This window comes from Eriocheir sinensis, chromosome 38 (assembly GCF_024679095.1).
Source record: "Eriocheir sinensis breed Jianghai 21 chromosome 38, ASM2467909v1, whole genome shotgun sequence".
Taxonomy (NCBI): Eukaryota; Metazoa; Arthropoda; class Malacostraca; order Decapoda; family Varunidae; genus Eriocheir; species Eriocheir sinensis.
The window spans coordinates 1,408,321-1,424,303 of NC_066546.1; the positions used below are offsets into that span (position 1 = coordinate 1,408,321).

A 15,983-nucleotide genomic window follows, 5' to 3' on the forward strand; every position below is an offset into this window, starting at 1 on the left:
TGTGTCTGTCTGTCTATCTGTCTGTGCTTGTATACTTAACTGTGTCCGTCTGTCTATCTGTCTGTGCTTGTATACTTAACTGTGTCTGTCTATCTATCTGTCTCTGCTTGTATACTTAACTGTGTCTGTCTGTCTATCTGTCTCTGCTTGTATACTTAACTGTGTATGTCTGTCTACCTGTCTGTGCTTGTATACTTAACTGCGTCTGTCTGTCTATCTGTCTGTGCTTGTATACTTAACTGTGTCTGTCTGTCTATCTGTCAGTGCTTGTATACTTAACTGTGTCTGTCTGTCTGTCTGTGCTTGTATACTTAACTGTGTCTGTCTGTCTGTCTGTGCTTGTATACTTAACTGTGTCTGTCTGTCTGTCTGTGCTTGTATACTTAACCGTGTCTGTCTGTCTTTGCTTGTATGCTTAACTGTGTCTGTCTGTCTATCTGTCTGTGCTTGTATACTTAACTGTGTCTGTCTGTCTACCTGTCTGTGCTTGTATGCTTAACTGTGTGTGTCTGTCTGTCTGTAAGTGCTTGTATACAAAACTGTGTATGTCTGTCTGTCTGTGCTTGTATACTTAACTGTGTCTGTCTGTATATTTGTCAGTGCTTGTATATCTAACTGTGTCTGTCTGTCTATCTGTCTGTGCTTGTATACTAAACTGTGTCTGTCTGTCTATCTGTGCTTGTATACTTAACTGTGTCTGTCTGTCTATCTGTCTGTGCTTGTATACTTGACTGTGTCTGTTTGTCTGTCTGTCTGTGCTTGTATATTTAATTGTGTCTGTCTGTCTATCTGTCTCTGCTTGAATACTTAACTGTGTCTGTCTGTCTACCTGTCTGTGCTTGTATGCTTAACTGTGTGTGTCTGTCTGTCTGTAAGTGCTTGTATACAAAACTGTGTATGTCTGTCTATCTGTTTGTGCTTGTATACTTAACTGTGTGTGTCTGTCTATCTGTCTGTGCTTGTATACTTAACTGTGTCTGTCTGTCTATCTGTTTGTGCTTGTATACTTAACTGTGTGTGTCTGTCTATCTGTCTGTGCTTGAATACTTAACTGTGTATACTTAACTGTGTCTGTCTGTCTATCTGTCTGTGTTTGTATACTTAACTGTGTGTGTCTGTCTATCTGTCTCTGCTTGTATACTTAACTGTGTGTGTCTGTCTATCTGTCTGTGCTTGTATACTTAACTGTGTCTGTCTGGTTATCTGTCTCTGCTTGTATACTTAACTGTGTGTGTCTGTCTATCTGTCTGTGCTTGTAGACTTAACTGTGTGTGTCTGTCTATCTGTCTGTGCTTGAATACTTAACTGTGTCTGTCTGTCTATCTGTCTGTGCCTGTATACTTAACTGTGTCTGTCTGTCTATCTGTCTGTGTTTGTATACTTAACTGTGTGTGTCTGTCTATCTGTCTCTGCTTGTATACTTAACTGTGTGTGTCTGTCTATCTGTCTGTGCTTGTATTCTTAACTGTGTGTGTCTGTCTGTCTGTGCTTGAAAAAAAAACTGTGTCTGTCTGTCTATCTGTCTCTGCTTGTATACTTAACTGTGTCTGTCTGTCTATCTGTCTGAGGTTAATTTCGGGAACTGTCTGTCTGTCTACCTCTGTTCTTGAAAGTCTGTTGTCTGTCTGTAGGTGATTGTATAGAAACTGTGAAGTCTGTCTGTCTGTGCTTTACTTAGCTGTGTGTGTCTGTCTGTCTGTGTGTGTGTCTGTCTGTCTGTGTCTTCTGTCTATACTTAACTGTGTCTGGTAACTGGTGTCCGTCTGTCTATCTGTCTGTGCTTCTATACTTAACGTCTGTCTATCTGTCTGTGCTTGTATACTTAGCTGTGTCTGTCTGTCTATCTGTCTGTGCTTGTATACTTAACTGTGTCCGTCTGTCTATCTGTCTGTGCTTGTATACTTAACTGTGTCTGTCTACTGCTTGTATACTTAACTGTGTCTGTCTGTGCTTGTATACTTAACTGTGTCTGGTCTGTCTGTCAGTCTGTCTGTCTGTGGTATACTAAGCTGTGTCTGTCTGTCTATTCTGTCTGTCTGTCTATCTGTCTGTTCTGTCTGTCTATCTGTCTGTGCTTTAACTTTGTCTGTCTGTCTATCTGTGCTTGTATACTTAACTGTGTCTGTCTATCTGTCTGTGCTTGTATACTTAACTGTGTCTGTCTGTCTATCTGTCTGTGCTTGTATACTTAACTGTGTCTGTCTGTCTATCTGTGTATACTTAACTGTGTCTGTCTGTCTATCTGTGCTTATATACTTAACTGTGTCTGTCTGTCTATCTGTCTGTGCTTGTATACTTAACTATGTCTGTCTGTCTTTGCTTGTATTCTTAACTGTGTGTGTCTGTCTGTCGGTGCTTGTATACTTAACTGTGTCTGTCTGTATCTGTCTGTGCTTGTTGTCTGTCTGTCTGTCTGTGCTTGTATACTTAACTGTGTCTGTCTGTCTATCTGTCTGTGTCTGTCTATCTGTCTGTGCTTGTATACTTAACTGTGTCTGTCTGTCTGTCTGTGGTTGTATACTTAACTGTGTCTGTCTGTCTGTCTGTGCTTGTATACTTAACTGTGTCTGTCTGTCTGTCTGTGCTTGTATAACTGTGTCTGTCTGTCTATCTGTCTGTGCTTGTATACTTAACTGTGTCCGTCTGTCTGTCTGTCTGTGCTTGTATACTTAACTGTGTCATCTGTCTGTGCTTGTATACTTAACTGTGTCCGTCTGTCTGTCTATCTGTCTTAACTGTGTCTGTCTGTTCATCTGTCTGTGCTTGTATCCTTAACTGTGTCTGTCTATCTGTCTGTGCTTGTATACTTAAATGTGTCTGTCTATCTGTCTATCTGTCTGTGCTTATATACTTAACTGTGTCTGTCTGTCTATCTGTCTGTGCTTGTATACTTAACTATGTCTATCTGTCTATCTGTCTGTACTTGTATACTTAACTGTGTCTGTCTATCTGTCTGTGCTTGTATACTTAACTGTGTATGTCTGTCTACCTGTCTGTGCTTGTATACTTAACTGTGTCTGTCTATCTGTCTGTGCTTGTATACTTAACTGTGTCTGTCTGTCTGTCTGTGCTTGTATACTTAACTGTGTCTGTCTGTCTGTCTGTGCTTGTATACTTAACTGTGTCTGTCTGTCTGTCTGTGCTTGTATACTTAACTGTGTCTGTCTGTCTATCTGTCTGTGCTTGTATACTTAACTGTGTCTGTTTGTCTGTCTGTCTGTGCTTGTATACTTAACTGTGTCTGTCTGTCTATCTGTCTGTGCTTGTATACTAAAATGTGTCTGTCTGTCTGTCTGTGCTTGTATACTTAACTGTGTCTGTCTGTCTATCTGTGCTTGTATGTAACTGTGTCTGTCTGTCTGTTGTATGCTTAACTGTGTCTGTCTCTGTCTGTGCTTGTATACTTAACTGTGTTTGTCTGTCTACCTGTCTGTGCTTGTATGCTTAACTGTGTGTCTGTCTGTCTGTTCTGTCTGTCTGTGCTTGTATACTTAACTGCAACTGTGTCTGTCTGTCTATCTGTCTGTGCTTTGTATACTTGAGTGTGTCTGTTTGTCTGTCTGTCTGTGCTTGTATATTTAACTGTGTCTGTCTGTCTATCTGTCTGTGTCTGTCTGTCTATCTGTCTGTGCTTGTATACTTAACTGTATCTGTCTGTCTGTCTGTGCTTGTATACTTAACTGTGTCTGTCTGTCTATCTGTCTGTGCTTGTATACTTAACTGTGTGTGTCTGTCTATCTGTCTGTGCTTGTATACTTAACTGTGTCTGTCTGTCTGTCTGTGCTTGTATACTTAACTGTGTCTGTCTGTCTATCTGTCTGTGCTTGTATACTTAACTGTGTGTGTCTGTCTATCTGTCTGTGCTTGTATACTTAACTGTGTGTGTCTGTCTATCTGTCTGTGCTTGTATACTTAGCTGTGTCTGTCTGTCTATCTGTCTGTGCTTGTATATGTGTGTGTCTGTTCATCTGTCTGTCTGTCTATCTGTCTGTGCTTGTATACTTAACTGTGTCTGTCTGTCTATCTGTCTGTGCTTGTATACTTAACTGTGTCTGTCTGTCTATCTGTCTTTGCTTGTATACTTAACTGTGTCTGTCTGTCTATCTGTCTGTGCTTGTATTGAGTGTATACTTAACTGTGTCTGTCTGTCTATCTGTCTGTGCTTGTATACTTAACTGTGTCTGTCTGTCTATCTGTCTGTGCTTGTATACTTAACTGTGTGTGTCTGTCTGTCTGTGTTTGTATACTTAACTGTGTCTGTCTGTCTATCTGTCTGTGCTTGTATACTTAACTGTGTCTGTCTGTCTATCTGTCTGTGCTTGTATACTTAAATGTGTCTGTCTGTCTATCTCTGTGCTTGTATACTTAACTGTGTCTGTCTGTCTATCTGTCTGTGCTTGTATCTATCTGTCTGTGCTTATATACTTAACTGTGTCTGTCTGTCTATCTGTCTGTGCTTGTATACTTAACTCTGTCTGTCTATCTGTCTGTGCTTGTATATTTAACTGTGTCTGTCTGTCTATCTGTCTGTGCTTGTATACTAAACTGTGTCTGTCTGTCTATCTGTCTCTGCTTGTATACTTAACTGTGTTTGTCTGTCTAACTGTCTGTGTAACTGTGTCTGTCTGTCTATCTGTCTGTGCTTGTATACTTAACTATGTCTGTCTGTCTATCTGTCTTAACTGTGTCTGTCTGTCTGTCTTTCTGTCTGTGCTTGTATACTTAACTGTGTCCGTCTGTCTATCTGTCTGTGCTTGTATACTTGTCTGTCTATCTGTCTGTGTCTGTCTGTCTGTCTGTGTGTCTGTCTGTCTATCTGTCTCTGTCTGTGTTAACTGTGTCTGTCTGTCTATCTGTCTCTGCTTGTATACTAAACTGTGTCTGTCTGACTATCTGTCTCTGCTTGAATACTTAACTGTGTCTGTCTGTCTACCTGTCTGTGCTTGTATGCTTAACTGTGTGTGTCTGTCTATCTGTCTGTGCTTGTATACTTAACTGCGTTGTCTGTCTATCTGTCTGTGCTTGTATGCTTAACTGTGTGTGTCTGTCTACCTGTCTGTGCTTGTATGCTTAACTGTGTCTGTCTGTCTATCTGTCTCTGCTTGAATACTTAACTGTGTCTGTCTGTCTATCTGTCTCTGCTTGAATACTTAACTGTGTCTGTCTGTCTATCTGTCTGTGCTTGTATGTTTAACTGTGTGTGTCTGTCTATCTGTCTGTGCTTGTATTGTCTGTCTATCTGTCTTGTCTGTCTATCTGTCTGTGCTTGTATGTTTAACTGTGTGTGTCTGTCTATCTGTCTGTGCTTGTATGCTTAACTGTGTCTGTCTGTCTATCTGTCTCTGCTTGAATACTTAACTGTGTCTGTCTGTCTATCTGTCTCTGCTTGAATACTTAACTGTGTCTGTCTGTCTACCTGTCTGTGCTTGTATGCTTAACTGCGTCTGTCTATATGTGTGTGCTTGTATACTTAACTGCGTTGTCTGTCTATCTGTCTGTGCTTGTATGCTTAACTGCGTCTGTCTATATGTCTGTGCTTGTATGCTTACCTGCGTCTGTCTGCCTATCTGTCTGTGCTTGTATACTTAACTGTGTCTGCGTGTCTGTCTGTCTGTCTGCCTGCTTGTTTGTCCTTCTATGCTTGCCTCTGTTTGTCTATTTGTCTGTCTGTCTTTGCGTTTGGCTGTCTGTCTGTCTGTCTGTCTGTCTGTCTCTGTGTTTCTGTCTATTTATCTGTGTTTGTATTTTATTTATTTAACTGACTGTCTTTCTGTCTGTTACTGTATTTTCGATTGTATCTGTCTGTTTGTCTCAGCTTCTCTTTGTATGTCTGCGTGTTAGTCTATGTCTGTTTATGTTGGTTTGTATTTGTGTGTGTATGTAAGCATGTATGTATGTATATATGTATGTATATATGTATGTATGTATGTAAGTGTTGGTATGATCTTGAAAACGGTATAACCAGGTGATGATACAACACAGGAAGACTGATCAACTCGGACAACGATGCTGAGACTCTCCAGGAGGTAAGGGTCGTATTATAAGACATTTCGGCGCCCAAGAACACATATTTAACAAGGCTTTCGTGGGAGTTGTGGGCATTTCCAGGAGTAGTTTTATGACCCAGGTGTTAGTTTGACCCTTCTTCTGTACCATGAACCTAAGGAAACATTCATTAGAACCCGACTGACCCCCTCTTTAACCTTTAGGAATTGTTAATGTGAGAAGCGATAGTGTCTTATAATACCAACCTAAATGTCCTGTATGCGTGAGCCGACAAATGGATGATGCAGTGCAATATCAACAAATGCAACGCCCCTAGTGTGGGAAGAAATAACCAGCGAAGTAATTACACACTAAATAACACCCCCCTTGAACACACCAGCTGCAGGAGGGATCGGGGTGTGCGCGAGAGATATGACCTTCGACCCAGAAATCAATGTATTATCGCAAGAAACTGCGCAAAAAGTCTCGGGTTCTATTTCGAGAAGTGTAAGCAACAGGGGCTCATAAGTTAGCCTCTGTAGTTGGCACTAGTTATGCCTCACCTAGACTACGCTGTTCAGTTTTGGCGTCCCTATTACAGGAAGGATATAGATTCCCTTGAAGCGACACAGAGAGAAACGACTAAAATGATCCAGGCACTAAGGAACTTACCGTAACGGGGATAGACTATTAGGCAACTTTTAAATTGCATCCCTCTGAAATTTGTGCGTGGGGATTTAATCGAGGTTTAAATGGATCAAAGGGATTAAGAAGGGCGATTTAACTTAAGTGTGTATATTAAAGACTGCGTATATTAAAGACTGATGTGTGATGTTGGAAAAATTTAAGTCCAGAAAAAAAAACCGGTAGAGTCACTAAAAACTGGTTCACGAACAGAGTGGCGAACGAGTGGAACAAACTGAGTAGGTATATAGTTGAGGCAAACACAACTGAAACATTTAAATGGAGATTAGATGCATTTATGGACGGGAAGGGAATTTGGTGAGCAAACTATCTCCAGGAGCTGCCCTGTGTAGGCCGTCTGTCTGGCCCCTTGTATAGTCTCTCTCTCTCTCTCTCTCTCTCTCTCTCTCTCTCTCTCTCTCTCTCTCTCTCTCTCTCTCTCTCTCTCTCTCTCTCTCTCTCTCTCTCTCTTTTTACATCGCGGCCTATTGCGCCGTTAGGCCTTTCCCTGGTGGTGCCTGATGGTCGGCCAAGCCCGTTCTGGCGCAGGCGAGTGTTTATAGTGGCGCCATCTTGTTGTGTCCCTGTGTATTCTTGTATAATGTATGTATGTTCTGTCTGCCTCTGTATGTTCGTTTATGTCTGCCTGTCTGACCTGACCTGAGCTGACCTGGCCTGCCCCTACACAGGTCCGTAACGCCGCCCAGGCTGGAGCGTCGGCTGTGCTGGTGTACCCCGACCCAGCTGACGGGCTGGACGCGGAGGCCTACCCCGAGGGGCCGGGCCTGCCTGGGGACGGGGTATTGTGGGAGAGCCTCGCCACCACCCCGGGGGACCCCACCACGCCCTTCACCCCCAGCCTGCCACACGTCTACAGGTTGGGCTCAGGTCACGTTCAGGGCTATGGAGTCGGAGGCGGAGTCGCCGGAGTCTCCTACTTTTGGTCAGAGTCGGAGTCGGTAATAATATCTCCGACTCTGATACCTTTACGATGAGTGTGATGTTTCGAGGCTGGGTGTGGTGTGGTGTGGCGTGGCGGGGTTTGATTTGCCTACCACTGTACTGCAGAAGAGGGAAGGGGGTTGGGGGTTGGGGGATGGAGTCGGAGTCGGAGTCGGAGTCGGAGTCGGAGTCGCAACCTTATAATTATCTGGAGTCGGAGTAGAAAATTTTTATATCCGCCTCCACACCCCTGGTCACGTTTCCAAGCCGTCCAGACTCAAGTGGGCGTACCGTTCTTCGATCAATATTCTGAAACGTATGGAGCTCCCATTACAATTACTTCCCAAGGCCGCAGAGATTGACTGAGTCTTTAGGGATATTTTTCCCGTTCAAGATGCAGAAACCGCGTAAAACTAATGCTACTTTTTTTTTTACAGCAAAGGAGTCTGTTTAAGGGCATAAAAAAAAGGAAACAAATATGAAAAAAAAGGGTCCGCTACTCACTGCTCCTAATAAGAGTTAAGGTCAATTTCGGGAGGAGAGGTGTTCTGATACCCTCCTCTTGAAAGAGTTCAAGTCATAGGCAGGAGGAAATACATATGAAGGAAGATTGTTCCAGAGTTTACCAGCGTGAGGGATGAAAGAGTGAAGATGCTGGTTAACTCTTGCGTAAGGGATTTGGACAGTAAATGGATGAACTTGAGTAGAAAGTCGTGTGCAGCGGGACTGCGGGAGTGGGGGAGGCATGCAGTTAGCAAGTTCATAAGAGCAGTAAGCATGAAAATATCGATAGAAGATAGAAAGAGAGGCAACATAGCGGCGGAATTTAAGAGGAAGAAGACTATCAGTAACAGGAGGAGAGCTGATGAGACGAATAGCCTTAGACTCCACTCTGTCCAAGAGAGCTGTGTCAGTGGAGTCCCCCCACACGTGAGATGCATACTCCATAAGAGGGCGGACAAGGCCCCTGTAAATGGATAGCAGCTGTGCAGAGAAGAACTGGCGGAGACGGTACAGAACGCCCAGCCTCGAGGAAGCTGATTTAGTAAGAGATGAGATATGAAGTTTCCAGTTGAGATTTTGAGTTAAGGATAGACCGAGGATGTTTAGTGTTGAAGAAGGTGATAGCTGAGTGTTGTCAAAGAATAGGGGATAGTTGTTTGGAGGATTGTATCGAGTGGATAGGTGAAGAAACTGTGTTTTTGAGGCGTTGAAGAACACCAGGTTCTTCTTGCCCCAATCGGAAATAATAGTAAGGTCTGAGGCTAGGCGTTATGCTGCCTCCAGCCTGGAATCGTTTAGTTCCTGTTGGGTGGGTCTTCTATTAAAAGAAGTTGAGTAATGCAAAGTAGAGTCATCGGCGTAAGAATGGATAGGACAGCTCGCTTTGGAAAGAAGATCATCAGTGAACAACAGAAAGAGAGTGGGAGATAGGACAGAACCCTGCGGAACACCACTAATAATAGGTTTAAGGGAAGAACAGTGACCGTCTACCACAGCAGAAATAGAACGGTCAGAGAGGAAACTTGAGATAAAGGTACATAGAGAAGGATAGAAACCGTAGGAAGGTAGTTTGGAAAGCAAAGATTTGTGCCAGACCCTATCAAAGGCTTTTGATATGTCCAGCGCAATAGCAAAGGTTTCACCGAAACGGCTAAGAGAGGATGACGGAGAGTCAGTTAGGAAGGCAATGAGATCACCAGTAGAATGCCCCTTGCGGAACCCATACTGGCGATCAGATAGAAGATCAGAAGTGGAAAGGTGCTTTTGAATCTTCCGGTTAATGATTGATTCAAAAGCTTTACATAGATAAAAAAAAAAAAGTAAAGCTATAGGACGGTAGTTTGAGGGATTGGAACGGTCACCCTTCTTAGGCACAGGCTGTATGAAGGCATACTTCCAGCAGGAAGGAAAGGTAGATGTTGACAGGCAGAGGAGAAAGAGTTTGACCAAGCAGGGTGTCAGCACGGAAGCACAGTTTTTAAGGACAATAGGAGACACTCCATCAGGTCCATATGCCCAGAATTGTCCAGAGTGGAGTTTTAGAGAAAGTTTGAGAGAAGAGTTCAGCCTTAAAGAGTATCACAAAACAGTGCATGGTAAGCCCAACAACTTCACCAGAGGCTTTTTAAATAGGCAAACTGAGTCGCCGATACGTTTTAGAACACGGTTTTTGGCCTTTCAATTACACGACAAATGTTGTGAGTACTCTAATTGTATTCTTGTTAACATTGACATTCATTACCATTACTACTACTACTACTACTACTACTACTACTACTACTACTACTACTACTACTACTACTACTACTACTATTATTACTGCTACCACCACTATTACCACTACCGCTGCTACCACCACCGCTTAAAACTCATTCCTCAGGCGGGACCGGGCGCACCAGCCGCTGCCTCGCATACCCGCTCAAGCCATCAGCGCAGAGGTGGCGCAAACGATCTTCAAGCTCTTGGCGGGCCCCGAGGTGCCTGCCGGCTGGGCGGGGGGAGTGGCGGCGCCCTACACGCTGGGCGGCTCATGGGGCACCGACGCTGGCATCAGGGCCGTTACCATGACCGTCAACAACGTGGTGGAGCGGCAGGAGATCAAGAACATCCACGCGACCATGCCGGCCTCGGACGAATCCAGGTGAGTGCTTGTTATTTTATATCTATTTATTTATTATTTATTTATTTATCTTTTATATATTATTTTTTTATCTTATTTAATTTAATTTTATGTGTCTCTTTTCACTAGGATACTAAGACAGTCTAAGGTCCGTATTCTTAGACGCTTTGGGCTCTCACAATAACTATCTCCAGAGGCCATGAAGGATATTAATCTGCTCCTCATGAGTGTTTTTCACGTCCATGGTGCAGAGGGCTTGTCCGATTGTCATTAACCTCAGAACACTGTCAATGGAAATACCCACAACCTCTACAAAAGACTTACCAAATATGGATGTGTGGGCCCCGCAAAGTTTGAGAATACGGAGCCAACTTCCTAATGCACGAGTTAGCCATTACTTCCCCTCTTTCATCCTTTTCACCGGTAAGCTACAAGACAGCCTTCGTTTTCACGAGGAGGGTGTGAAGACGGCTCAGGAAACTTGGGCTTTTTTTTTTTAACTTTCGCCTTTCATTTTGTAGCAATTCCTGTGGTCAGTGGACGGCCTGTGTGTATGTGTGTGTCAGGGTGGTGATTGTGGGCTGTGTGTGTGTGTGTGTGTGTGTGTGTGTGTGTGTGTGTGTGTCAGGGTGGTAATGGTGTGCTGTGTGTGTGTGTGTGTGTGTGTGTGTGTGTGTGTGTGTGTGTGTGTGTGTCAGGGTGGTAATAGTGGGCTATGTCTGTGTGTGTCAGGGTGGTGATGGTGGGCTGCCACTACGGGTCGCTCCAAGGCCGCGGCCACACCGCGGCGGGTCTGGGCGCCCTGCTGGCCCTCAGCGACGCCTTGGCCAAGAGCCACCTGCCGCGGGGGACGCAGAGGAAGGTGATCTTCAGTGCCTGGGCCAAAGGGGAGGACGGCAGCCTCGGCTCAACGGAATTCACGCAGGTATGATCACTACTCCAGTTTGTGCACTCAGGCGGATCCAGACGCATATTCCCAGTCTCTCTACGGTATGTGGTCCCCAAGTGAAGACGCTCAGCTGTAGCTCCGAAACTAACTATAAGACATTTTGGAAAATATTCTCACTGTGATTCCCACACAAATTTACTTGTTGAGTGCCAATGTAGCCTTACTTAATCGAACCTAACCTTACGCAACCTGACCTATTCAAGAGTGGGCGTCACATAGCCGCACAGAGAAGGGAAATAGTAGTACGCATCCCGGACACTGGCACTGCTGACGGGCTGGCGGCGGGCGGGTGTCCAGCGTCTCCGCCGCCCTCACCAAGACTTGAACAGTACTAAACATCTCGACTAAGCTGCCCCGTTACACAAGACATGCGTACTTTGTTCAAACCGTTGGATTAAACAGTGATCGTAAAACTCTTACACGATTTTCAAAACTGGACAGCGTGCCGAGAAATACTTAAGAGTATGACTCTAATATTGTCAAACGCTTCGTGTTCTTGTTACGACTATTTTTTACGGCCGCAGAGAAGAAACGTCGGTCTGTTCATAGCCTTACAGAGCTATCGCCAGGGTCATGAAACCACCAATGGGAAGCCCGGCAACTTTTGCGAGTCTTTTTAAATAGATGTACTAAGGCTTCGAAAAGTTTAATAATACGACCCTAAGCCTCCATTACATCACCCCCTTTCTTGTGTTGGCAGCTGCACGCGTGGTGGGTGGAGTCCTCGGTGCTGGCCTACCTCGACCTGGACTCCCTGGTGCGGGGGACGGGCGCCTTGCGGGTGGGCGCATCCCCGGCGCTGCGCGAGACCATCCGGGAGGCGGCCAGGCAGGTACCGTGGCCCGGGGCAGAAGGGCGCCGCGGAATGACGGTGCGTGACGGATGGCGGAGGGCGGACCCGGAACACAGGGACGGTGAGGCGGGGCGGGCTGTTGTTATTGTTATTATTGTTACCATTGTTGCTATTCCTATTTTTGTTATTATCATTGTTTTCTTCTTGCTGTTGTTGTTGTTGATGATGATGTTGTTGTTGTTGTAGTTAGTGGTGGTGGTGGTAGTGAACGTTGCTGTCCTTTTCGCTTTGTACCTCTTTTACTCTTCCTTTTTTACCTCTTTCTCTTTGTTTTCTTCTTCTTTTACTTCTTCTTCATCTTTTTTCTTTTTTTTTCTTCTTCTTCTTCTTCTTCTCCTCCAACTCCTCTTCTTCCTCTTCCTCCTACTCCTCCTCCTCCTTCACCATCACCACTTGTTCCTAATCCTCTCTCTCCTTTCCCTCTCATCCATCACGTCTATCAGTAACACCTCCTCCTTCTCCTCCTCCTCCTCCCCCCCCTCAGACGTGCACTTCCATAACCTTGGCTCCGGCAGCGACACCGTCAGCTTCACGGCGCAGCACGGGGTGCCCTCTGCTCGCTTCGCCGTCGTGGGCTCTGAGACGGTGAGTAGCGGAGTGTGTGTGTGTGTGTGTGTGTGTGTGTGTGTGTGTCCTTCACCATGGTCTGATCGCGTGCTGGCCTCGTGATCTCCAGCCAGTAGCATGTAGAACCTCTCCCTCCCTCCCTCTCCGAATGTGCGTGTGTGTGTGTGTAGCGCTGCTTCTATACTGCATTACTACTACTACTACTACTACTACTACGAGAGAGAGAGAGAGAGAGAGAGAGAGAGAGAGAGAGAGAGAGAGAGAGAGAGAGAGAGAGAGAGAGAGAGAGAGAGAGAGAGAGAGAGAGGGGGAGGGGGAGGGAGCGAACAAGCTTATCGACAGTCTGGCAGCCAAGTCAATACGGGGATAAATATAGCAGCTTCCTCTGACCTTCCAGCCTCTGACCTTGCTTGACCTCGCCTGACCCCTCGCTTTGTTTCCCCTCATGCAGCCTCAGCCATGCGCCTCCGTGATGCAATGGTTAGCGTGCCTAGCTACGAATTCACGGGCCCGGCTTCGAAACCCAGCCCGGGCAGTCGGCGTGCAGCCCACCCAGCTGTTCATCCTTCTTCTCGGGCTGGTCGATAAATAGGTACCTGGGGAAACCTGGGGAAGGTAAACTGTAGTAACCCAGATGCCACGCTGGCCCTGTGTCCCGGGCATCCTACCTCCGTGGTCCCAGATGATGGGTTCTTACCCACCACACGCTCAAAGGCCATCTGTCCGTAACGCGCATCGTGCATGGCGTTAAGCGTCCCACCGCCAAGTAAGGTCACTGTCCTGCCTGAGAGTCCGCTGGCCATGCACTCCGAAGCACTGTAATAGTGCGTGCATGACCCGGCGACTTCCTCAGCACTCACGGCAATGGAAAAAATAGTGTTTGATGCGGTAAATCATACAAGATCAGTTATGCCGCCATAATAGTGTTAATAGTAATCGTTATTTTATTTCGCTTTGAGGCATAAAAAAATACAGAAGAAAAAGTGCAGAAATATAATGCCGCACTCAACAGACGTATTGTGATACTAAATCTACAGGGTTATTAGCAGCCTTAGTTGTAGTGCTCTGTGCCCAGCCGATACCAACAGAAGGCCGGCCCCTCACGCCGCGCAGGGCCACACACGCGGGCAGAACTCTGTCTGGCGGCGGTGGTGCTGTATCGCAACACAGCCCGGCGGTCCATCCCGTGCCCGGTGAAGGTCAGAGAACAGCTGGGCCACCTGGGCAGCCCCTGAAACCGCTTATATTAAGGAATTCGTTATTACAAACCCTAAGACGGCTGAGGGAGGCAGCCCTGACTCCGCCACAGCGAGGAGCAAAACAGGGAGCAGCGGTGGCTCCTGAATAACCCCCACCTTCACCTCCCGGCCGCGGAGGCGGAACCTCCTCAGCAGCGTGTTGCCAAGACCTGTGAGCTCGGTGATCTGCTTCTTGGCGTCATCGTCGTCATCATCAGTCATTTCCTGGATGACGACACGACCACGTAGGCGAGTCTAGCCACACGTGTGAACCCTCGCCCATTGAGTCACATGCAGCTGACTGGCCGCTGGATGAGGAAGTCCTTACGTCAGCAGGTCCATTAAAGGTTCACGCCCCCCCTCCCCCCGGCAGGAGTGTCACCACCCTCGCGACAGCAGAGTCGCCAACACAGAACACGACCGTGCACGTGCTGACCTCCTCGTCCCTCCGCCTGTTCCTTCTTCCTATCTTTATCCATTCTTGATTCCCTATTTGGCGCAGAGATAGATAGATAGATAGATAGATAGATAGATAGATACATAGATAGATAGATAGATAGATAGACAATAGACAGATAGATAGATAAACAGATAGACAGTGAGAGAGAGAGAGAGAGAGAGAGAGAAACCCATCCACTTTGTCTCTTCCCTTCCCCACGCGTCGCGGCAGCCATAACACAATATCATTCCTCTCGCAGCCTTTCCGCGACTACGAGATAGAAGCAGTAAAGCGATGCGTACACGTCAAGGAAGCACCACACACACACACACACACACACACACACACACACACACACACACACACACACATACTAACCCACTCTCTCCTCGGCCCCCTCAGGAGAGCAACACGTACCCGCTCCAACACTCCCAGTACGATGGCCTGGACGCCCACACCCGCCTGCTGGACCCCACCCTGGCCTGGACCCACATGATTAGTGAGTGTGTGTGTGTGTGTGTGTGTGTGTGTGTGTGTGTCTTGGGGGAAGTGTGATTAGACATTTTGATATAATTGACAGATTCAGTAATTAACAGACTGACTCGTTGTCTGACAGACTGAGTACTTGACTGACTGGCTGAGCGACTGACTTTATGACTGACTAACTGACTGACTCGCACCTCCGTGGTATAGTGGTTAGCACGTCCAGCTACGAATCTACGGGTACGGGTTCGATCCCGGTCTGGGCAATCGGCGGCAGCTCACCCAGCTGTTCATCCTCACATCCGGGACGAACGATAAGTGGTTACCTGGGGACAACCGGGAAAGGTGCACTGTGGCAATCCGGAGGTCACCCCTGCCTTGCGTCCAGGGGCATTTTTCCCAAGCACCGCGAGGCTCAGCCCTCGGAGGGGCGGCGGGCTGGCGGACAGGCTGGGGAGCAACAGATCCTGGCGACGAGGCTCCCCGACAGCTGTGGGGGTCGACGGGGAGCCAACCCCCCTTGTAGGAGGTTAGGTTAGGTGAGATCTGCAAATAAAGCTAACATGACCTGGCTTCCCAAAGGAGGGGCCTCACCTCACTCGATCTTCCACATCCCTGACTGGGAGCTTCGCCCCCCTTGACCCCTCCGCTGAGTTATACCCCGAGCGGCCGTCAGCAGCGGCTGGCATGGCTGGGACAGCTTCCGGCAGGAAAGGTTCGCTCACTCCCACCCCCCTGCTGCCACTCTGCCAGCCGGCCACGCCTCTGAACACTGAGATCCGCGCCGTACACCGGCCGCCAAGTGTCCGCCGCTCGGCCCAGACCACTTGGGGAGGTGTCCCGATGAGATAGGCTCTTCCCACCACAGACTCAAGGCCAAAAGTGACCCCGACGCAACGCTCAGCTGTAGCATATGGGCCTCACCTTTACGTTACCTTTAGCTGTTTGACTGGCTGACTGACTATTTGACTGAGAGGTTGATTGTCACTTCTTAAAATCCTCATATTACTGTAGGAGAACAGTATCATGTTGAGTGAGAGAGAGAGAGAGAGAGAGAGAGAGAGAGAGAGAGAGAGAGAGAGAGAGAGAGAGAGCATAGATTACTTATGGTTTCTCCATGTTATCTAAGCTTTCCTTGTGTTATAATTATGCTACGTGTGTTCCTTGTGTCACGTCTTCTGTGCCTGAGTTTCGTGCCATATGCTACGTGTCCCCCTCGT

General features: G+C 46.7%; 1 protein-coding gene across 1 annotated transcript in view; it reads left to right on the plus strand.

Annotated features, from left to right (window-relative positions):
• Positions 1-15,983, plus strand: part of LOC127008523 (N-acetylated-alpha-linked acidic dipeptidase 2-like) — a 57,559-nt gene that overhangs the window by 12,241 nt on the left and 29,335 nt on the right. The window contains exons 3-8 of the mRNA XM_050880687.1: positions 7,359-7,546; positions 9,995-10,255; positions 10,967-11,159; positions 11,884-12,097; positions 12,521-12,621; positions 14,683-14,779. Of these exons, the coding sequence (XP_050736644.1) occupies positions 10,179-10,255; positions 10,967-11,159; positions 11,884-12,097; positions 12,521-12,621; positions 14,683-14,779 (682 nt within the window). The 5' untranslated portion in view covers positions 7,359-7,546; positions 9,995-10,178. The remainder of the gene's footprint in view (positions 1-7,358; positions 7,547-9,994; positions 10,256-10,966; positions 11,160-11,883; positions 12,098-12,520; positions 12,622-14,682; positions 14,780-15,983) is intronic.